At 38.4% G+C, this 24260-nt stretch overlaps 1 protein-coding gene across 1 annotated transcript in view; it reads left to right on the forward strand.

Moving 5' to 3' along the window:
- Positions 1-13510: 13510 nt before the first annotated feature.
- Positions 13511-24260, forward strand: part of LOC127451961 (A disintegrin and metalloproteinase with thrombospondin motifs 18-like) — an 84770-nt gene continuing 74020 nt past the window's right edge. The window contains exons 1-3 of the mRNA XM_051717058.1: positions 13511-13788; positions 13893-13971; positions 15413-15732. Coding sequence (XP_051573018.1) covers positions 13687-13788; positions 13893-13971; positions 15413-15732 — 501 coding nt within the window. The 5' untranslated portion in view covers positions 13511-13686. The remainder of the gene's footprint in view (positions 13789-13892; positions 13972-15412; positions 15733-24260) is intronic.

Consider the following 24260-nt stretch of genomic DNA (forward strand, 5'->3'; position numbering starts at 1 on the left):
GGTGTCAAGCAGAAGGCTGGGGGTTCGGGATTTGTTTGATAGAAAATAGGGCAGTTATTTGTTTTTTTGGGGGACTCTCGGGGAGGGGCTGTGGAGAGAGAAGTTTAGTTTTAATTATATATATATATATATATATATATATATATATATATATATATATATATTTATTTATTTATTGTGTGTGTGTGTGTGTGTGTGTGTGTGTGTGTGTGTGTGTGTGTATTCTTATTTGTGACCACAGGGGTGTTTGCTGGGGTTCAGGGTAGGGTTGGTGATTGGGGAGGGGTAGGTGTAATAGTGGAGGTTAAATGTTAAATGTTGATTTAATGTATATTTGTTGTGTTTTTTCTTTGTTATATGTCTACGAATCAAGACAAAATGTTAACTGAAAAAAAAAAAGAATTTATTTAGATGATCATTGTTGGTGTTGATAATATTGGAGTTATTTATTTTCTTTGCCCTGAGCTTCAAGGAGCTTAACTGACAACGTAAAGCCGTACTTCTAAAACTGGGATGCTTTTCAATGCTACCGTTATGAAATTTGCTTAATCATTTGGGCTGTGCTGACACTGTTTTGAAGTCTATATTGTAAAGCCAAGTGAACAATAAACAGATGGTAAAACACCACAACAGCACCCATTCATGCATAGCTGACAACACATATGTGAGCATAAGCACTCAAAACACCCCTCCCCCTTCTCTCTCTCTCTCTCTGTCTCTCTCTCTCTCTCTCTCTCTCTCTCAATAATCTTTTAAAACACAAATAAATACTGATTCCTATAGGAATTTTAATGTAGCCTTATTTGCCATGAAGTCTGTGAGAATTCAAGTTGTAAAATTCCTATGGCCTTCAAGTCCTAAGATGAAAGATATCAAGGATGTTCTCCAGTGTATGGGGTGAAGTCAAGAGGTCAGTTTTGAAAGGCAATTTCAAAATTTCCTAGACTGTTTGGGGTTTCAGTGACAGTCAAATAAATAGTGGGTGCAACTGCCACTCAAATGTGTATTGATTCACGTCATGGATTATGATTTATGACTTCTCTAGTCAACATCCTGGTCTCAATACCACATTTATTTAGTTTGTAAATCCAAAGATAATGCTGCCATAGACTCTTTTATGGATAACACACTACTGTTGCTGAGTAGAATGGACAATTGGCCTTGTAAACAGATCATGACTTTTATTTTATTCAATCTAAAAAGATGAATCTATGTCTTCCTGCACAAAAAAGAGTTTACAAATCTGATGGTATAGATACATCTATGTATATAATGCCTTGAAAAGTACTCTGCCCCCAACCATTATTTCACACAAATGATTTGCACAACCTAAGATTGAGTAATTCAGCTGATTTGTTTATATGTGAATCACTGAACACTGCAACAGTGCAGCCCCCAAAAATAAATAAATAAATAAAATTAAGCAATAAACAATAATAATTCTAAAAAACAAATCACAGAAATGTCAAGAATTAATAAGTATTCATCCCCCTACTTTAATAATTGGTTGAACCACATTTTGCAGCTATTGTAGCCATCAGTCTTTTCGGATAATCAACTTACACAATATGATGGAGCAATATTAGACCATTCCTCCTTGCAAAATTGCTTAAGCTGTACCAAGTTAGTTGCAGATTGGCGATGGACGATAGCAATTTTGAGGTCTCACCACAGATCAGAGGTCAGGACTCTGACTGGGCCACTCAAGGACATACATTTTCTTAATTTTAAGCCACTCCAGTGTTGCTCTGGCATTGTGCTTTGTGTCACTGTCCTGCTGAAACTCAAACTTCCTCCCAATTTTAAACTTTTTGGCAGAGGGGAGTCGGTTATTATCCAATATCTCTGTGTATTTTGCAGCATTAATTTTCCCATCAGTTTTCACAGATCGCCAGTCCTTGCTACTGAAAAGCACCCCTATAACATGATGCTACCACCAACGTGTTTCACTGTGGGGATGGTGTTATGTGGCTGATGTGCAGTTTTGGCTTTGTGCCACACATAACATTTAGTGTTTAAGCCAAAAAGTTCCACTTTAGTCTCATCAGACCACAAGACCTTCTGCCACATCTTTGCAGTATCTTCCAAGTGACATATTGCAAAGTCTTTACGGGCAAGCATGCGCTTTTTTTTCCAGCAAAGGCTTCTTACTAGCCACTCTCCCGTACAGCCCTTTTTTTTTTTTGCAGTAGTTTTGAGATTGTTAAGCCATGGATTTTATTTCCTGTGGCAGCCACTGACTTCTTTATAGCTCAGTCAGAGTGATGGTTGGTTTTGCATTAGTCTTTCTGACAAGTGCCATTCTTGTTCGCTGACTAAGTTTGGGGGGTGGTCTGCCCTAGGCAGAGTGGCTATAGTTCCATATTTATTCAACTTCTGTATGATTGACTGCATTGAGCTCAGAGGTATGTTCATTGCCTTTAAAATGGCCTTGAATCCTTCCCCAGATTTGTGCTTATCCAAAATTATACCACTCACTTGTTTTGAATGCTCTTTTGTCTTCATTTTTGTTTTTTCAAAGTAAAATCCAACCATACAGTTTGATCTTATAGAGATGGAAGGTATTTATGCTCACAAAGTAATTGAAAGCAGCTGATACACTAATTTGCAACACTAGAGGAGACTAGAACAACAAATTGGATGTGTTTATAAGACAATATTTGGAAAAAAACATTATTTGTCATGATATACAATACTGTGTACTAGCTGGGGAAAAAAGTCATACTTTGTATATTCTAAATTTGGAATCTGACACAAAAATGTTTTTGAAAACTGAACTGGGGCTGAGTACTTTTTCAAGGCATTCATTGGACATGAGCTATGCTGTGTTTTTTCTCATAAATAAATTGAAACTAGCAGGCTGAAGTTGACATCTATCGCTATTTGGTGATGTGCTTTGACACACATGATAGTTTGAGTGCTGCTCTCTGCTCTTAATGCCCAGAACAGGGTAAATTAGGATCAGATACAGGCAACCCTGGCAAAGTAATCCTTATCTGGCGCTGCTGCTGGAAAAGCCACTGTTCCACAACATGCAAACAAATATAAAACAAATGGTGCACAGCCATGTAAAGGAAGGGCAAACAAATGTTAGCAAATATGATGTCATTGGATGAGGTATGACCTCACAGACTATTGTATTATTTTGATTGAATTGTGAAATTCAAAGCTGGTTTCAATGGTCACCCATGCCAACATTTTGCACAATGCAAATCTGAATTGATGAAGAATAAAAATCAATTGCCATAGACTGTTTTTTTTTTCTTTTTTTTTTTTTACCTTATTGCATCTTTGATGAGAAGTCAGAAACGGATGGCTGGTGATGTTGCTGGCACTGTACCTCTGCCATCTCCATACTACATATATTTATTAGTTGCTTGTGTGCGTACACAGCCTGATGTTTGTACAGATATATTTATTAGTTGCTTGTGTGCGTACACAGCTTGATGTTTGTACAGACATCAATGATTGAACTTCTTGACTTTTTTCACACTCAATTTAACATACCATATACAATATAAACACATACAGTATGTCAGTAAGACATGGCTTCATGATATGATGTTGAACCACATGGAGCCATATGTGCCCACTTCATCCAGTGCAGATAGGGCACAGTAGTTTTAGAAACACACACACACACACACACACACACAGAGAGAGAGAGAGAGAGAGAGAGAGAGAGAGAGAGAGAGAGAGAGAGAGAGAGAGAGAGAGAGAGAGGGAGGGAGGGAACTGGCACACAAACATACAGTAAATAACAGCATTGTATTCAAAGTAAAACTATGCCGCCCATCTTCCAATTGTGCAAAGGTCTCCGGCACAGTAGGGGTTTGCTGTGGTTGGCTTTGACAAGCTGAGCCTCCAGCCAACATTGATTAAAACATCTGACAACACTCTTTCTGAGGACTTGTTTTTAAATGAGGCTAGAAACAAATGAATTGTAAAGGCACAATTAAACTTGCTAAATGATCTATTCACATGGAGACTTCCTTTGAGCTACTTGTCATATATGGTGGACATAGTAGAGAGCATGGTAAACTTGGCCTCCACTATTAATTAAAGGCAGACACCAAGAAAAAACAAAATAAATATGAAACTTTATTAATACCAAAATGCTCTTATGACATCTTAAATTGATCCTTTATGCTTTGGCTGAACTGTGACCTTTACTTTTATGTGATTCATAAACATTTGAGTCTGAAAAAATCAGGTAGTTTTATGAGATAAATAAACCAGTATGTAGGGTAAACAATCAAAAAAAAAATTAGTAATGCTCACATTTACACAAAAGTAGACAGAGGCTTTCTTTGAACAAGACTTTGGAGCTGGTGTGTAGTGGTCACTAACAGCTGTCCTCTCTCTGGTTATCTCATCTCAGGGAGAGGGGTCAGGAGCTCTTGCTGGGATAATGTTGAAACAAAGGAATTAAAGAGTCAGGCTTCTGTATAGATGTAGTAGGTGACCAATGGCATATTATTTAGACTGAGAAAACATCTCCGGTTACACATGTAACCATGGTTTCCTGAGATGAAGGGAATGAGACATTGTTTTAAGCACTATTTGGAGTCTTTCTTAGATGACCTTGTTGAAACCCTTATTCAATCACGCCAATCTTGTGATTGGCAATGGTGTCTGAGCCCCGCACCTTCGGCCGCACAGTTGGCCTATATAAGCGGGCACTCAGTCACCATTTCTTCAGAATTTTCTGACTGAGGGACAAGAGTGAGTCACTCGTAATTTGAAACTCTGAAGTAGTAGTGCGGCCAGCTTTCGCAATGTCTCGTTCTCTTCGTCTCAGGGAACCGAGGTTACATGTGAAACTGGAGACGTTCCCTTTTGATTCAGTTCACTCGACATTGCTGTAAGCGCTGTGGGGAATGATATCCCATTAAGCCGCACTACATAACATTACACTCCCAGAGCTATAACACTAAATAGACACATTCATAAGGAGTCACAGGCCAATGACTTATAAGTCATATTAAAGTGTATATTAATTGTCCCATGTGGTGGACGCCAGCTGGAAACTAGTCTGTGTGTAGTCTGGAATCTATATAAACCATTTAGATATAAGTATGGATTATAAACAATCTCACAACAAGGTTGGGAAAGTAGGTTTTATTTCTTATGGGAGTGCTTATGACTTAAAAAGAAGCAGTTCAACAGCATATAATTAGATGGCTGTGTTGATTATAGTTGGTAGCCCACCCGTAATAAGGGCTTGGGCTCACCCGATTGAAAGAAGCACTCTATACAGAGAGGACTTGTGAGGAGATGGACGCCACATCCAGGTTATAAAACCTCGTGAACGTGTTTTGTGAGGACCATCCTGCTGCCAAACATATGTCCTGTTAGGACACACCATTTGTCTATGCCCATGAAGAGGCCATGCCTCTGGTTGAATGCATTTTGATGCCAATAGGGCAATTCGTGCCCTGTGATTTATAAGCGATTGCAATCGCATCAACGATCCAGCGAGAGAGCCTTTGTTTGGAGACGGACATTCCTTTTGTGCAACCTCCATAACAAATAAAGAGCTGATCTGACAGCCTAAACTGACGTGTGCACTCGACATGTATGCAATGCCCTCACCGGGCATAACATATGCATAGATTGTTCTTCATCTGAATTAAATGGTTGGGGAAAGAAGGCTTGCAAACAAACCACCTGAGCCCTGAAGAGCTTTGATAAAACCTTAGGCACGTAGCCTTTTCTAGGGTTAATGGTGACTTTTGACAGATCTGGACCAAACTCCAGGCATGAGCTGTCAGTCGACTAAGTCCCCTAAGGAACTTTATGACTAGATTATGTTTGCCTATTGAAGAGCCAGCCTCCAGGGCATGGTATGCTGAGATAGTCACTACATAAACCTTGAGCGTTGACAGGGTAAGACCAGTGTCCAACCGCTCTTGAAGGAATGTCAAAATCTCAGCTATGGGGCAATTCATCGGGTCTTTACCACGTGAAGAGCACCAGTTTGCAAACAAGCACAATTTAAGTGCATAGAGGTGTCTCGTGGATGGTGCTCTAGCCTGTAAAATGGTATTCATCACTGACATAGCCAATTCTGGCTCATCCAATGTGCTCCGTTCAGGGGCCACACATGTAAGTTTCACAAGTCTGGCTGGGGATTGTGCTTTGTGCTTGAGAGAGAAGTTCTCTCCTCAGCAATATTTCCCACGGAGAGCCATCTAGTATTTCTATCATCTCCAGAAACCAGGACTGATTGGGCCATTTCTGTGCAATTAACAGAACTGTTTCCATGTCCTCTTGGACTTTGCTGATGACAGAATGAAGGAGGCGCACCGGGCGAAATGCATACTTGCGTTTCACCAGCCATTTGTGAGCCAGCGCGTCCAGGCCCAGCGGGGCTTGGGACATGGAGTACCAGAGTCCCAAATCCTCATCATTGTCTGAGGATGAAGTCTCCATTACCCTGGTAATACTCCCTGGCATGACAAAAGATCCGCAATGAGAAGAGATGATGCCTGCTCCATTGGTGCCGGAAGTCGGGCGTCCATCGCACTCCTCGCCCCAACCTGTGTTGGATACGTCTGTGGTCACCACTTTTCTTCTAAAAATTTGATCCAGCATAACACCCTGTTGGTTGAAGGTTGGTTGATGGTGCTTGAGCAGCCAGACAGCAGTGAGTTACCACGATGCACATGGGCCCGAGGCTCCGGGAGCGATGTGGAACATGTCACTTGAGCCAGTACTGGAGATGTCCCATGTGTAACAGACCTAACGTTATGACGGCGGATGCTGCCTCCATAAAACCCAGTATTCTCTGAAATGACTTATGTGGCAATGTTTTTCCCAGTGTGGAGCTCTTTGAACATCTCTGAATCGGAGCCTGGCTCATTCATTTGTTTAAGCAGGTAGAAGTTTCGCTGACACGCCGCTCTGATAAACGACGAGTGTCTGAAGCGAAGAACCTGTTCACCGAGAGCGTCTTCAATGGCAATGTGGAGAACTCTTCACCAGAACACACAGGGGAGTGGAAAGCCTCTTGGTGGAGGCACTGAGCACAGGTGACGAGTCGTCCCATTCGCATCTTGCTGAGAAGTTCCATCCGCTGTAATTGTATATCGACACCGAAGCAGAAGGGTTCCAAGACGAATGAAGTTCGTAGTCTTGAAGGAAGAAAATTCAGAAGAAATGGTGATTGAGCATCTGCTTATATAGGCCGACTGTGCGCCCGAAGCGGCGGAGTTAAGACACCATTGCCAATCACAGGATTGGCATGATTGAATAAGGGTTTCAACAAGGTTGTCAAAGAAGGTCTCCCCATAGTGCTTACAGCAATGTCGAGTGAACTGAATCGAAAGGGAAACCTCTAAACAAACTGCTGTACATTATTTTTATTCTATTCTTCAGACAGTTTTAGCACTGTGGACTTCTAGAAAGTAAAATATTTTCTACACTCTACTAATTTATTTAATTTGTCTACTAACAATGTCCAACAGTGTATGTATCACATGAGACACAGGAGTCACTTTTCCAGTGTTGGGTTATTCAAAAAGTAATCCATTACAAATTACTTATAACCTAAATCTAAAATTGCAATCAGATTACTTTACTGTTTACTTCTTTGAAAGACTTATCACATTACTAATTAGGCCTGCCTTGCTTTAGAAAGTTGTTTTTTAAAACACTTTTAACAGAAATGTTTTCGTTTTCTGCTCAACGAATTCAAAATGTCTATAGTTCCTACCTTTTCATTGTCATACACCCCTGAGCTGCCACAGAAACACAAGCAGATGTACATATAAATTCATATTTTAAATTTACTCTACATAAATGATATTAATCTAGAAATATGTGTAACCCAAGTAATGTACTTAAAAGTAAATACCTTAATTGACCCTTCACTAAGCAACGTCTTATCCAATTTTCGTGAGAGCGCTAATTCTAAGTGCAATTTTTGTGCCAGCGCAAAGTCAGAAGAATCTCCGAATTAAATTGCACTTGACACCGCCTATTAGCCAAACTCATTTGCACCTAGACTTAACACATGCTTGCATGAAAATACCAAAACTTCCTGGCCATGCCCAGTGACTTTGCGTATGACTTATAGCATTGCGCTTAGCATGAGCACTCTTTTAATAGGGCCCTTAATGTCATGTCATTAGCTTTAATATACCTTGGAGCAAAATGTAGGTGTCCTTACTGATGTTATAAATGTTCATTTGGGAATGAGGGCTGACACAGTTTAATCCATAGCTTGCTCTTCTCGAGATTCATTTAAAAATTTAAAAAAAGAAAGAAAAAACACTGCGTATATCCTCTCTACGTACCTCGTGTCACTACTACAAGTGACCGTGCAAATTTATTTTGTAAATGTTTAGGATAATTTCTATAAAATTTCACATAAAACTACTCAAACACACATTACTCCTGTAGACACTTGTTGGAAAAAGCAAAGTCATGAAAATTCCCACCACAGTGTTATTTCTACTGCTATACATTATGTATACATGTATAATTGAATTTGTTAGAAGGCTTTGTGTATATATATATATATATATATGTTTTTTTTTAAATAATATATTGTTTGATCCAAATAATATTTGCATTTGAACATAAAAAGTTATGAATTAGCACTGTTAAATATCCATCTAAAATGTTTATACTGGATATTATCCCCACTGCAAACCCAAATTGGTCAGGGGGCCCTTAAATAGTTCTGTGCCTGGGGCCCAAAATTTGGTGCTACGCCCCTGCTTGTGCATCCAGACGCGTTCTCTACTCGCTCTGCACCTTGCGCTCCTTTCTAGTTAAATCGCAAAGCAAAATGCAAATCGATGTGTCCCTGCTCACAAAATACATCCACTGAAATACCAATGCAATGTACTAAATTAAAAAGATTAGATTAGAACCTGGAACTTCTTATATTAGCGGTGAAATCTGTACCATGACACCAATCAGTTATTCTGGTTAAAGCTCACTTATCCATGTATTTATTCACTGACTAACAAAATCCCACACTGAAAACACTTATAAGTTGACTCTACTCATTTGATTGAGTAAACTCGTTCCCTCAATTGAACTGAGTAGTGGCATCTCCAAAACTTATGTAATTAAGTTCAATTTACTTGGTGTATATAGAATTAACTTTATTATTTAGGTTAAGTTCACTAGATGCAAGTAGACTTAACTCAGATTTGCTATTTAAATATTGTTGTTTCTACTATTGTTAATCATTTTAATTGAATTGATTTAATTTTAGATCAAACAATAGCACAGCTCAAATAAAGAATATAACTGATTCTAGGTCATTAAATAAATGTAATTCTCTGAAGAAATGCACTTTAAAGGTGCAGTATGTAAGATTCAGAAACCCTTGTTATTAATGACACCCGTGGCCGTTAAGTGAACTGCAGCCAGCTACCTGTTGCTCGTGCTCGCACACACACTCCATAGGGTTGCGAGCGAGCATCGACCAAAACAATTATATAACGTTCAAAGAGGCTGAATGTGATTCACTGACATCATGCTGACAGATGAGGTAGCATAATTAAAATTACACAGTTATGATTGTTTTATACAAACTTTGAGAATGCATATTATATTTGACTCTCCAGTGCTGAAACAGGGCTAAAACAAAGTGTGGATATAGGTCTGACTATGCGAGACTGTAGTTTGAAGTTATCACTTATCTTTGCATGATACATTGACTGCATTTATACGATAGCCTATGTCAGCGTTAGCTAGCTAGCCAGCTTTATCAATAGCTGTTAGCTAAATTTGGTGGATGACAGTAGCTGTTTATAAAATAGACTGTACATTATAAATATGTTGACACAATTCAGTATTGATGTGATTCCATCACAACTGTCATTTTGATATATCGATGCGCTATTGTTTTATAATAATAGAATGTATACATTTCTGTATAACCAAGTTACGTTACACTAATGAATGGAGCTTTTTGCATTATCTTGAACATTATCTAGCATTCATTTCATGTCTTATTGTAGTTTACCTTGCTGAATAATTACAGATTAACATTGACATTAACCTGACTTTAAGTATAAAGAGAAGATCGTTGAAATTATTTGAAAGTTACAAGCAAGGTAGCTTGCAATTCGTCAGCATTAGCAGGCAAGATCAAGTTCGCTAAAATTACACAGATCAATCCTTATGGCACTATACAGTGCATCCGGAAAGTATTCACAGAGCTTCACTTTTTCCACATTTTGTTATGGTACAGCCTTATTCCAAAATGGATTAAATTCATTATTTTCCTCAAAATTCTACAAACAATACCCCATAATGACAATGTGAAAGAAGTTTGTTTGAAATCTTTGCAAATTTATTAAAAATTAAAAACGAAAAAAATCACATGTACATAAGTATTCACAGCCTTTGCCATGACACTCAAAATTGAGCTCAGGTGCATCCTGTTTCCACTGATCATCCTTGAGATGTTTCTACAACTTGATTGGAGTCCACCTGTGGTAAATTCAGTTAATTGGATATGATTTGGAAAGGCACACACCTGTCTATATAAGGTCCCACAGTTAACAGTGCATGTCAGAGCACAAACCAAGCCATGAAGTCCAAGGAATTGTCTGTAGACCTCCGAGACAGGATTGTATCGAGGCACAGATCTGGGGAAGGGTACAGAAACATTTCTGCAGCATTGAAGGTCGCAATGAGCACAGTGGCCTCCATCATCTGTAAATGGAAGAAGTTTGGAACCACCAGGACTCTTCCTAGAGCTGGCCGCTGGCCAAACTGAGCAATCGGGGGAGAAGGGCCTTAGTTAGGGAGGTGACCAAGAACCCGATGGTCTCTGACAGAGCTCCAGCATTTCTCTGTGGAGAGAGGAGAACCTTCCAGAAGAACAACCATCTCTGCAGCACTCCACCAATCAGGCCTGTATGGTAGAGTGGCCAGACGGAAGCCACTCCTCAGTAAAAGGCACATGACAGCCTGCCTGGAGTTTGCCAAAAGGCATCTGAAGGACTCTCAGACCACGAGAAACAAAGATTGAACTCTTTGGCCTGAATGGCAAGCGTCATGTCTGGAGGAAACCAGGCACCGCTCATCACCTGGCCAATACCATCCCTACAGTGAAGCATGGTGGTGGCAGCATCATGCTGTGGGGATGTTTTTCAGTGGCAGGAACTGGGAGACTAGTCAGAATCGAGGGAAAGATGAATGCAGCAATGTACAGAGACATCTTTGATGAAAACCTGCTCCAGAGCACTCTGGACCTCAGACTGGGGTGAAGGTTCATCTTCCAATAGGACAACGACCCTAAGCACACAGCCAAGATAACAAAGGAGTGGCTCTGGGACAACTCTGTGAACCCAGCCAGAGCCCAGACTTGAACTCGATTGAACATCTCTGGAGAGATCTGAAAATGGCTGTGCACCGATGCTCCCCATGCAACCTGATGGAGCTTGAGAGGTCCTGCAAAGAACAATGGGAGAAACTGCCCAAAAATAGGTGTGCCAAGCTTGTAGCATCATACTCAAAAAGACTTGAGGTTGTAATTGGTGCCAAAGGTGCTTCAACAAAGTATTGAGCAAAGGCTGTGAATACTTATGTACATGTGTTTTTTTTCGTTTTTTTATTTTTTATAAATTTGCAAAGATTTCAAACAAACTTCTTTCACGTTGTCATTATGGGGTATTGTTTGTAGAATTTTGAGGAAAATAATGAATTTAATCCATTTTGGAATAAGGCTGTAACATAACAAAATGTGGAAAAAGTGAAGCGCTGTGAATACTTTCCGGATGCACTGTATTTCAAATGCTTTGCGGTTATATAAGTTTACCTGTCCAATAAGAAGAACACCAATTCAGGGTCTGTTTTGATCCCCAAAACCGAACGAAGGTCCCTCCAGGAATCAAATACCCTGCCGATGTTCACTCTAGTTTTCACTCGACCACGATCATGTTCCCACTTAGCCAGATGGGATTCAGTAGATAAATGTCTTTTTGGCTTACTCTGAGTTTGTGTAGGAGTCGGTGTTGTGCTGGGAGCCAGACGTTTGCTGGATTCCTTCTCTAAGATAATGTTACCTAGTGTTGCAGACTGTCTGTTGACGCTGTTGAATAGCGGAAGAAAAACTACTGTCTGAGGCAAGGCTCTCGGGAGCGCGTATAAACATCACATCCTTTGGATTTTCCCGGAAAAAGCGACCCGCTCCCTCCGCATGAAAATCAGTCTACAGGCTTTAATAGGCAACCTAGAAAGTCCAGGAAGGGCTCATTTTTTAAGTTGCGTTACAAGCCGTTCACACATTGGCAAAAAATAAAAAATAAAAAAATAGTCAACAGAGTCCAGGTTGACCAAATGGGACACTGATTACCCTAATGGTGACATCACACAAAACAACTATTTGCAACAAAACAACATAAATAATACTACAAAAGAACTAAAACCTCTATATATTCTTAATTACAATTATTTAAATGCTCCCATAACCTCATTTTGACCAAGGAAACATAATTGAATAATGCAAGTGCAAAGCATTATAGGTGTTTCCCATAGCCTTTTTGTTTTCAAAAGTTTGAGTTGTTTACACTAAAAATCTTAAGATAAATAAGTTAAATTAACTTAAATATTTGAGTTATAAGCCCAAAACCTGACATTTCAAGTAATACTTAATTAAGACAACTTGATATTTCCAGTAATGACAACTTTAGGGTTTACACTGGACAGTACTGTACAGATCAAGTTATTAAATTATGTGAAAATATTTATTGCAGCGCTTGAATTGGCCATCAAGAATGACTATTAATAAAATCAGTCAAAGATTATTTGGCAATATCTAACCTAATTCATATTCAGGAGTTTTGCCACTTCCTGACCTCACCCCCGAAATGTCCCCACCACTTTTTAAAATGAAAAAGTTTTCACAAAGTAAATATTGAAATGGTTTATTTCACTCTTTTGTTTATATAATCATAGTTTTAAACAATTTGTAGTTTTATAAAGGATTTTCGTAGTTTAATATTGAAAGTCTGGGTCTGGGACAAGCTAGAATAATACAATCTATTCATTAAAGGCATTTGAAAAGTTGAAGAAACACCCTTCTACGCCTTACTAAACATCCATTTGCATCAGCTGAGCGCTTGCTTGAACAAATATTAATGACAGAAGAGTTTCTGAAACAAGACCTGAAGTGAAAGCACTTCATACAGTATCATAAATCGTCCCATTCACAACTCTTCAGTTTCATATTGAACCGATAAAATGTTTCGACGGCGTGTGTTTACTTGCTCTGACCATTCATTTAGAGAGTGCTGCAAACATGTTCCTCATTTCAATGAACCCTATGATCTGCGTGCGCTCATCTGTTTGTAGAGCGTCGGACAGTGAGAAGCGCTAATACACATTAAATCGCCCGCAGATGCTCGTAACTGATTGGTGGAAATGTATCCCCCACCCTTTGCCCATCAGCCGGTGCCACTATAGCCGTAAAGTGTATACACACACACGCACTCGCCGCCTGTCACTGCTCAGCAGTCAGATAGTGCTCTGTTTCGATACCTGTATTGGAAAAAGGAGGCAGCGCGCATTATGCAAATGGACCTTGTGGATTTTACCTGATGAGGGCAGAGACATGGCAATTTAAACAATAAGCAATGTCTATCTATTGCATTGCATGGATTTGCTGTTTGTTACATTCCCGGTTTTTGAAAAGGTAACAGTAAAGGTGCATGCATGGATTGCCTTTTCCTATTGCTTTGGACTTTGCAAGTCCCCCTTGTGAACAGCACATCAATGAGATTGCTGGCGAGTGTGTCGTTTGGAAACTTTATAAAGGCAGGTGACATGCTGAAAATTCTTTGTTTATTATAGTGGTTTTTACTAAGTCTCATTTGACTATTATTCACAAGTTAATTTTTTTGTTTGTATGCGTTTTGCAGGCTCTGCAGTTCTGTTGCTTCCACTCTGTGACATCAGTGTCTGTCTCATTTACCGGTGACACCGGCGGCCTCTATCACGGTCTGTGATTTTACACACTGCAATAATGACATTCTTTGTTCTGAATGATGACAATTGATAGATTCTGATAGACATGCGCTTGCGCTCTGGTAAACCAAAGGTTGCGCTATAATTTGGCCAGTTGCAAGTTTACTTGTCCTCCTTTTGGGCATACCTGCACACAGCCTTCATCAAATAGATTGCTATAGCATGCCACATATGTGCAGTGTATAAGTGTGTATGTTATAAATATTCTCCCGGGATGTGAGTCTCGTCCAGCCGTTGTTGCGCACTGGCACGCGTGCTGTTTGCGCATTAAAGGGATTCCCTAAATATCGCGGATCTGCTGCGTACAACGAAAGCTTGTCAAAAATAATTTATTTTCTTTTTTATTAACATGGTCCGTGGGTCGAAAGTCTGAGAACACGAGTGAAGATGTTTCAAAATGTTCTATTTACATTTTTTCCTCTATTTTAATACAAAATGTTTCATTACGAATTATATTATCAGATAAAAAGTTAAAAGGTAAAAGACAACATGCACTCCAGATGGCATGGACTCCAATACAAGTTTGTACAAAATCTTGTGATCCATATTTTCCCAGCATGATTTGAAAATCTTCAAAACAGATTCTTGTGTGCTTCAATAGAAGAAGGAACACTTTTGTTTGTTTAATTTTTCTAAATACCAAAACATTCTGTTTATTTCCATGTTTAAATGTTAAAAATCCCCAATTTTCAGCATAGTCTCAGACTTTTGGACCTCAGTGTATATGTATGCATGCTCAGTGAGAGTTCCACAAAACATGGTGACACAGTTGGTTTTAAAGAGATAATTCACCCAAAAATGAACATTTTCCCATCATTTACTCACCCTCATGTCATCCCATGTGTGACTTACTTTCTTCTTCTGAAAAAAAAAAAAAAAACTAAGATTTTTTAGAAGAATACCTCAGCTCTGTATTTCCTCACAATGCAAGTGAATGGGCAAGTGAATAAGCTCCAAAAAGCATATTACTTACTTGGCAGGGAGGAGAATTTATATAAAAAAAAAAAAAAAATTGTAAAACACCTACACCTATCATATCACTTCTGAAAATATGGATTTAAACACTGTAGTTGTATGGATTATTTTTAAGATGCCTTTGTGTGCTTTTTGGAGCTTAACAATTTTGGTCACCATTCACTTGCATTGTAAGGACCAACAGAGCTGAGAATTTTCTAAAAATCTTCATTTGTGTTCAGCAGAAGAAAGTCATACACATCTGGAATGGCATAAAGGTGAGTAAATGATGTGAGAATTTTCATTTTTGGGTGAACTATTTCTTTAAAATGACCTCACTAACCTAATTCCTGATAGTAAATTCGAGACTTAATAACAATGAATCTCTGTCATTGACTCACATTACATTATGTGAGACTAATGCAGTAATGAACAGGTGAAAAACTGTGCCACTTTCCAGATTACGATTTTGTTACGCCAGTGGAAGTGGACTCACTTGGAGGCTATATTTCCCATGACGTGTCAAGGCATAGACGGAGAAGGAGGTCTCTGTCACAAGCTGGTGGTCTTGTGCACTATCATGTCTCTGCATTTGGCAAGGAATTACACCTCGACCTACAGCCGTCCCATGTGCTGGCAGAGGGGTTTACCATACAAACACTGGGTGCAAAGGGCATCAGCACAGCAACCCTTAACCCTGCCATTCATAACTGTCTCTACCAGGGTTCCATACGCAACCATTCTGAATCCACTGTGGCTATATCCACCTGCAAAGGTCTGGTAAGTGTCTCCTCTTTTACTATGATTCAAGGATTCATCTTCTTGTACTCACTAATTACATGGACATGTTTGAAGCAGAGGTGGATAGAGTAGCCAAAAATTGTACTCAAGTAAAAGTACTAAGTCTTTAAAAATTAATTACTCAAGTAGAAGTACTAATGTTAATAATTACTTGAGTAAGAGTAAGAAAGCATCAAATTAAAAGATTTCTCAAGTAGTCTTCCTTTATACCCACTGTTACAGTGATACTTTAAAAATGAAAATGATGATGTAATTTTTTCACCCTCATGATCTAAACCTGTATGACTTGAACACAATGAACAAAATTATAAGGAGATGTTAGACAGAATTTTAGCCTCAGTCACCATTCACTTCCATTTGTTGTTCATTTTTTAAAGTGGATGGTAAATGAGGATGTTAGTCCCAACATTCTGCCTAACATCTTGTTTTTGGTTCCAGAGAAGATGAAGACACAAAGGTTTGGAACAATGAGAGTGAATCTAAATGATGACAGAATATTTATTTATTTATGGGTGAACTATCACTTTAAGGATGCTTGAAAGATCGGGTTTGAAAATTAGAAGAAAAGTTTGGAAACATTCCTAGCAATTATTACAGAAAACAAAAACAAAAAAACAAACAAACAAAGAAATGTCTCACAGGCTCAATTATATTATTTTGTATAATATTGTATATTCTTAGTTATTATTCAAAGCAAGATCATGCATTATTAATGCCTAATGTTGCTATTTCATACATTTTTAAAGTCCTGCATGGTTTCTTAGTTCAGTATATTCTGTGGCTTGCAGTATATACTCTGACAAAAGAATTTAGATCATTAGTTTTGTAAAGTTGCACCTTATCTCTGTGTTAAGAAGTGCATTTAGGCTTATTTTAGTTCAGAGCTTGTTCTCTGTTACAAACAGGAAGTTAGATGACAAAATTCGGAAGAGCGGAGCACGGAAAAGGGGTGGGGCTGAATAAGGTGAATAATCAGTGACGCTGTCTTCAATGGATGTGTCCGAATGGCGTTGCGACGCGTCATCGCTCGCGTTCATTGTAGCCAGTTTGCAACATGGATTTATATGCACTCATGTATTGCAGCACTGATATAAGAAAATGTATAGTTAAAAACAAGGTCAAAATTGCCTGTAGGTATAGAATCACGCTGAAACTGACCGTTACCATAACAAACAAGCCCACGTTATCATTATCACCACAACTTACCACATGTTTCTTAGTTGAATCTGTAATTCTGTATGGTGAAATTCCCACTTGTTTCGGTGTTGAATGAAGGCATCGCATAAACGTAACTCTAATAAAGAAATAAAGAAAGTGTTTGTTTTGAGCACTTACTGCTGTTGCTGCGTGATGAACTTGAGTCGAGTGACAGAGCGCCGCTGTAAAGTTCCGGTGCTGTAAATGTACCATTAAAAAATCTCTCAGTAAATTATGCATTTATTAACACTTATTGAATTAAAACCAGTAATGTAATGACAGTAACATCCCCCATTGTAACAAAGTAAAAGTACATTTTTTTTTCATTAGAATTTCACTTGAGTAAAAGTAAAAAGTACCCACTATTAAATCTATTCTTAAAAGTACATTTTCTCCTAAAAGTTACTCAAGTTAATTTAACGGAGTAAAATGTAATGCGTTACTACCTCTGGTTTGAAGTAGCACTAAATATTGCTATTATCAGCTACAGTTATGGAGAATATAATGTGCCTGAATAGTGTGGGAATGATAGGTTCAGTGGAGCACTAATTTGAATCAAATTTGAGACTTTGTAGAGAGACATGGCTCATGTGGGGTGGAGCGTTGAGCTCTGCTTGACAAATCTTGGTCTCTCTGTTTTCCTTCAGAGAGGATCACATGTCTCACCTTGGATGCTGGACTACTGTAAAACCATATCCAGATTTCTGCACAGTCTCTACTTTGGCTCCCGGCTCTTTTGTTCCTTGTATGCCCTGTTTTCCTGTCTCCCTTGTTCTCTACAATTAAAGCCAGAATGATGTTTCAATCGCTTGGCTGGCAGCGCTAATCTTTGCATTGTGCTTTTCATTAGCGCTAGCTTCTCCATAATAAAACAGCAGTGACCCATTCTTTAAAAAATGGGTGACAACACAATGTGATTTGAGAGCAATTGCATTTGAATAGACTGCGAGAACTCTTTGATCTACTCCCCTACTTCTTTTGAAGCTAGTCTTTTGTAGGATGGCCCGAGCTATAGGTGACTCTCTCAACAGTTTATAAAGGTGCCCCTATTTCAGATATAGAGGACACCAAACAAGACCTGTGTGTCCCTTCAGATTTTGTGCTTAGAAGAAAAAGGAAATGTCCAAGCAAAAAAAGGAGTCTCTCACACTTTCTCTTTCATTCTCACTTTCTCTCGCCGTTTCTTTGTTGGAATGAGAAAGAACGAGTCACAGAGGACTTTAACACTTCCATGTCATCTCCCCTTGATGAGGAGCTTTGGATTAAGTACAAATGAGAACCCATTCATCCCTCTGCTGATCCACAGCAACTGCTTGTGCTGTAAAAGGAGAGGAGGCAGTTGCTTAGAGAGAGAGAGAGAGAAAGAGAAAGAGAGAGAGTGAGAGAGAGAGAGAGAGGTTTTGTGTGGTGAGATTGCCAGAGCAGAAGTGAAATAACTGCTTCTATGGATAAGACCCCCCACTGCCAGTACATTCAGAAGTAGTCCTGTCCATTGTTTTACTGAGTTACTGAAAGTCTGAGTTTCTTGTTCGAGTGCTCTTGCTATCTGTTAAACAGTGCGTAACATCCCAGATGGAGAGGGATTTTGTTGTTGACAAACAGGTGGTCTTGGCCTTTAAATAAAAAAAATAAAAAAACATGGGGATTTACTCTCTAAATCCCACATCATATAAAGTATTTAATTACTGTGCACTGCGCCTTTCGGTTACTGCTATCACTTCCGTTGGATGGATTGCAAGATTTAACCTCAGATTTTACTGCTTGATCAAACAAGGACTTTGTTCCTGTTTAACTATGGAGCTATGTTTTTTAGTTGTAGAGCATAGGGCTGGGTGATAAAACGCTATCGATATTTATAGGAAAAAAAATTAAATATCGATGATAAACTTTTGAGTAAGTTTTGATATTAAGCTGATGTTCTACAATCAGATGATCAGATCAGGTACATGTAGCTAAAAATGCAAGCAGTTTGGCAAAGTTACACACACAACTAACAAACTGAATCACAGTCATAAAATCAACCTCTTAGGAAGTATTAGCAGGCTAGCGGCTCAGGTACGTGTCACTAAAAATGCAAGCAGTTTGGCAAAGTTACACACACGACTTACTAACTGAATCACACTCATAAAATCAGCCTCTTAGGAAGTATTAGCAGGCTAGTGGCTACATAGCCCTGCTGTCATGGAAAGTGGTAATGATGTTTGGTAGCCGCTAGCTAGCTATCCAGCTAATATGATAGCATTGTGTACAGAACAAGACAGCACTGACAATGCGATACTGCTATCGACTGAACACAACAGCAACTCTGACATCAACACAGTACCAACCCAGCCATAGTAAAGCATCTTCTATCCAACCCTGAAACAACTCACCTGATGGTAGAAATTAAATGCTAGTTGATTTGCTTATTAGTTGAGTGATATATATTATTTCTGGGTTGTAAAGTTATTCCATCCCCCTTTGAATTGGCCTATCCTGCTGCCAGATGTGTTTGTACTGCAATGAAAGATTTAAAGATCTTTAATAATGCAACATCGATTATTGATGGATGAAGTATTCTAGCTTTGTTACCATATTTAGTTCTTAACACTGTTAAAAATAACCATTATGTTGCTTTAATGGTTTGTTTGACACATGACAGTGCTGGGAACTCTTTCATGTCTAATTGACAAGCTCTAACTCATTCCCAGACCTGGCAGCAGATCAAGCAGGGTAGTAGACTTGGCTTGTTCTTTGTCAGTGTAACAAGGTTAAGGATGGGAAAGGAGGAGGCGGGAACCAGCTGAACAGTCAAAACGATATTTAATTAAACAAAAAGACACTCAACACAAACACACATGGCAGCTGCATGTGGCTCTCTTTCTCCCGAACTGCCACGTTCCGCCGCATTTATCCCTCTCCTTGGCTGATTAGCCCAATTGGGGTCCAGGTGTGCGTAGTCACGGCATGGCCCGCCCTCCTCCTCTTCACAGTCAGTTTATGTTAACATACACCATTGTTTGTTTACAATCAGCATGTTTGCAAATGCTGCTAGGTAGCCTCACGAAAGGTTGACTAAATTGCCTTAGGTTATAAATGTTGACATTAGCCCCTTTCATACATGCAGAACAGAATCTAAAAATACAAGGATCACACCCTTACCGACTATATAAATGGCTAGAGACAAAAACTGGTCATCACAAACTAAACGACGGAGGATCACTCTGGCTGTCAAGTTGATCCGCACAAACTCATGTAGAAACACACGGCCCTTTTCTAGAAGACGCATGGCAGATGTAAACAAAGATAGATGTACGAGAGCGCTGCATTGATGATGCTGCTTCTCTGTTCCGAGTCTCAAAAAAACCCAACAAAATAGCCAGTGCTAAATTTACCGGTATTTCCGAACGTGTCGTGTTCACACATGACCTCTAAACTGAAAATTGCAGTTAATTTTCAGGAAAAGGCTGTATGTGTGAAAGCGATTATTTTGAGTCAATCGAATGATCTGATTCAAGCCACATGGATAAAAAAAACTTTCCCTCTTTGTTTGAGATGTTCTGTGTAGGTGTTATACAAGATGTTTGGTATTCCAAATGAAGGAAACCCTCAAATTTGTTCACACAATTGAATTTTAGCTATATACTTTCCCCATTTCTGGAAAAAATAAAAAACAGATTCATATCATCTTCACATTGTATCTGTTCATGGTGTACCTGTTTTTGTCGATTTTGTGATATGGTCTCAGCCCACATTTTTAGTAATTATTAGGTTAAGAAATTATTATGGAAACATATTGTTGTATAATATTAACAACAACAACTATTATTATTATTAGGGGCCAAGCACTGAAAATGCGTAGGCACCTATTGTATTCGTTAGTGTTCTCATTATTATTATTATTCCACCATTGAAGTTTATGGCAGGCCATAGGACCGTACATAGGAAAGTTATTAAATTTGGCACACTGATAGAGGACACTCCGATCTGTAACTGAATTTGAGGTCTCTAGCTCTAACGCTCTAGCGCCACCAACTTTTCAAATTTGCAGTTATGTTTATGCTCATAACTTTTGGGCCGTAAGGCCTAGAATACAATTTTTTCCCTCTGATTCCTTGGCTCATGCCGAGTCAAATGTGCACCATGGTCTGACTAGATTTTCCACCATTTTGAATTTTCAGAAAAACCGACTTTTTCAAACTCCTCCTAGATCGTAACTCCGATTTTGCTTTTTGATAGACCAAACTGTTCTCAAATAATGCTTCAACGAATTTGACGATGAGCACGGCAAAAACGGTCGTGAGGCTGTATCTTCGCCACTTAGGCGTATTGACACCAAACTTGGTAGATGTCATAGCCATGATGACTGAAGGGTACCTGCACAGTTTAGGGACAGTGCCACCTAGTGGTCAGAAAATATGAAAAATTGCCATTTTTGCTTATAACTTCTGAATAGTTTGACCAAAAATGTTGAAGCTGATCTCTTTAGATTCCTTAGTTCATACCGTTGGAAGTTACCCAATTTTCAGATGTCAGCCATTTCGGGCTTCAGCCATTTAGAATTTTGTCGTAAAATGTTGTATTTTAAAAACTTATTGGCGTACTTTTACCAAACGTAGTATGCATTATCGGCACTATGCCCTGAGTGTACCTATAAAGTTTTGGGCCAGCACCACCTTGTGGTCAAAAGTTATAATGAAATGTATTTAAATGATTATAATGTTTGATTATTTTGGTCTATCATACCGTCCTGGTCTATAAGATTCCTTCAGTAATGTTGAATATGCTGATACCAAATTTGCCATAGTCGGCCATACTTCCTGTCCATCATTTTGAATTTTATTGAAAACCTACTTTTTCAATCTCCTAGGCCGTAAGTCCGATTTGTACGAAATTTGTCATGTATCATCTAGGGTCACTCACGGCAAAATATTATCAAAAGATTTTTGATAGACAAAACAGTTCTCAAATAGTGCACCGAATTTGATTGCAATTCGCCAAAAAGCATCTAAGGCTGTATCTCTACAATGCTTTGCTGTATTTTCGTGAAACTTTGAGTGTGTCATAATGACCAGACCTTGACCTCACTATGAAAACTTGGTGACTGCACCACCTATTGGTCAAAATTTATAATTAATTGTATTTTAATTTGAGTAATACTACCTGTTTTTTATGCTGCTTTTCGTAGTCATAATCAGTGACGTCCATTGACACTTTCGTACATGCCATATGTTGGAGCGCTTGGCCCCGCAATTGCTGCTTGCAGCTATATTTATTATTATTATTATAAAACAGAACCATATTTATACAATATTTTCTTAACCTGTATGTGGCATAGCTATGTGGGCCTTTATTTTGGCAATATATTTATGGAAGACATAAAGGTAGAGAAATGCTCTCATCCACTATTCTGTCCACAAAAACACAGAGTTATGAGATAACTTTAGATTTGGATAGTAACTTTTAGCGGCCAATCATACTTGGAATTACACAAATGTGCAATTAGTGAATCTAGAGTGCTGTAAATACAGTATAATGCACTCACTCATTAGCCTCATGTGTGCTTTGAGTATGTGTAACACAACAGAGAACGGAGCTGCATAAATACAGTAGGTGCAGCACTTATAGACTATTTTTGTATTTAATTAATTAGCAGCTTTTGTGGTTTGATACCATATCACAATTTCAACTTTATTTTGATTAATTGTTAAGCCCCAGAGTCAACACATAATCATCAGTTCTCCATTAAGAGACAGTTCACACAAAATGTTTAATTCTGTTATCATTTAATCACCCTCACATTGTTCAAACATTTGTGACCTTTCTTAAATATAACACAAAAGTAGATGTTTGGCAGAATGACAGCCTCAGTCGCCATTCACTTTCATTGATGCAGTGAAAGAAAATGGTGACTGAGGCGGACATTCTGCCTAATATCTTTTTTTTTTTTGCGTTTCACAGAGGAAAGAAAGTCCTAAGGGTTTCGAACAACATAAGGGTGAGTGAAGGATGTCAGAATTTTTGTTTTTGGGTGAACTATCCCTTTAATGGTCAGTTAAGCTCTCATTCAAAGATAAACCCAAACTTTTCTGGGTAAGTCCAAAACATTGAAATGAGGAGGGAGTGATCAGGCAGTTTAAGTAAGGAATAAATGATGATGGTCCATTGAATTATTATTTTATTATTTTTCAATAATTCAACGGGCCGGAGTCAATTATTCCGCTTATCCAGGGTTGGGAGGGTTACTTTTGAAATGTATTCAACTACAGATTACAGAATACATGCTGTAAAATGTAATTTGTAACATATTCCATTAGATTACTCAAGGTCAGTAACATATTCTAAATACTTTGGATTACTTCTTCAGCACTGGTAGATATTTTTACTTGTTTTGACTATAAAAACTCTGCCAGTACAGTAAGACAAAATACACATGTTAAAAATAGATTCTCTGAAAAACCTAAATATCTTATGCAGTGTTGTTTCTAAAACAAGATCAATCTAATTGATCTTGTTTTAAGGATTTTTTGATATTTTTACAGAAAAACAATTCAAAAATTATCAAGAATGTGATTTTGCCCTAATATCAGAGGTCTTACTAGAAAAAAAGAAATTATGATCCAACGTAAATTTTCTTGATAAAAAAATATGATTGTGTCTGGTAACGTGCATGTAAAATGGCTAGAAATAGCATTTTAGCTTAGCGTAAAGCTGACAATTTACACAAGGTTTATTTCTATTCCTTCTGCTCCAAACTTACTTCAAACTTCTCTGTCTGCTCGTATGAATGTAACACATCATAAGAAAGTGTTTCACCATATGCACTTTGGGTTGCAACATTTATATGTATAAATGTTTTCCATCCGAAAGGACTAAATATTAAATGAAACAAATGACAATAAAATGCAAAGTAATCTCTTCAGTAATGAAAATACTTTTTGAATGTAACTGTATTCTAATTACCAATGATTTAAATTGTAACTGTAGTGAAATACAGTTACTTATATTTTGTATTTTAAATCCATCACTCCCCAACCCTGACCACGGTTACCACACATTAATACATCATTCAGGGTTTTATCTCAAGACATTTTCTGGTTTTCGTCCCTAAAATGCTCTTGTGAGTGGAACTACTTTCTTCCACTATGGATTCAGCACCTTGCTCTGATACAGCTCAAGCCTTCGTTGCTAGTTCGAAAAAGTCACTTCAGAACTAGCAACGGAGTTGCTTGCGCTGCTTTACTGGAGCACTTACTGGAGTAACAAGTTAATGCATTTGTGCATGTGTGTGTGTGAGAATTTGTGTGTGAGTTTGTTTTTGAGGGATCGAA

This window comes from Myxocyprinus asiaticus, chromosome 2 (assembly GCF_019703515.2).
Source record: "Myxocyprinus asiaticus isolate MX2 ecotype Aquarium Trade chromosome 2, UBuf_Myxa_2, whole genome shotgun sequence".
NCBI lineage: Eukaryota > Metazoa > Chordata > Actinopteri > Cypriniformes > Catostomidae > Myxocyprinus > Myxocyprinus asiaticus.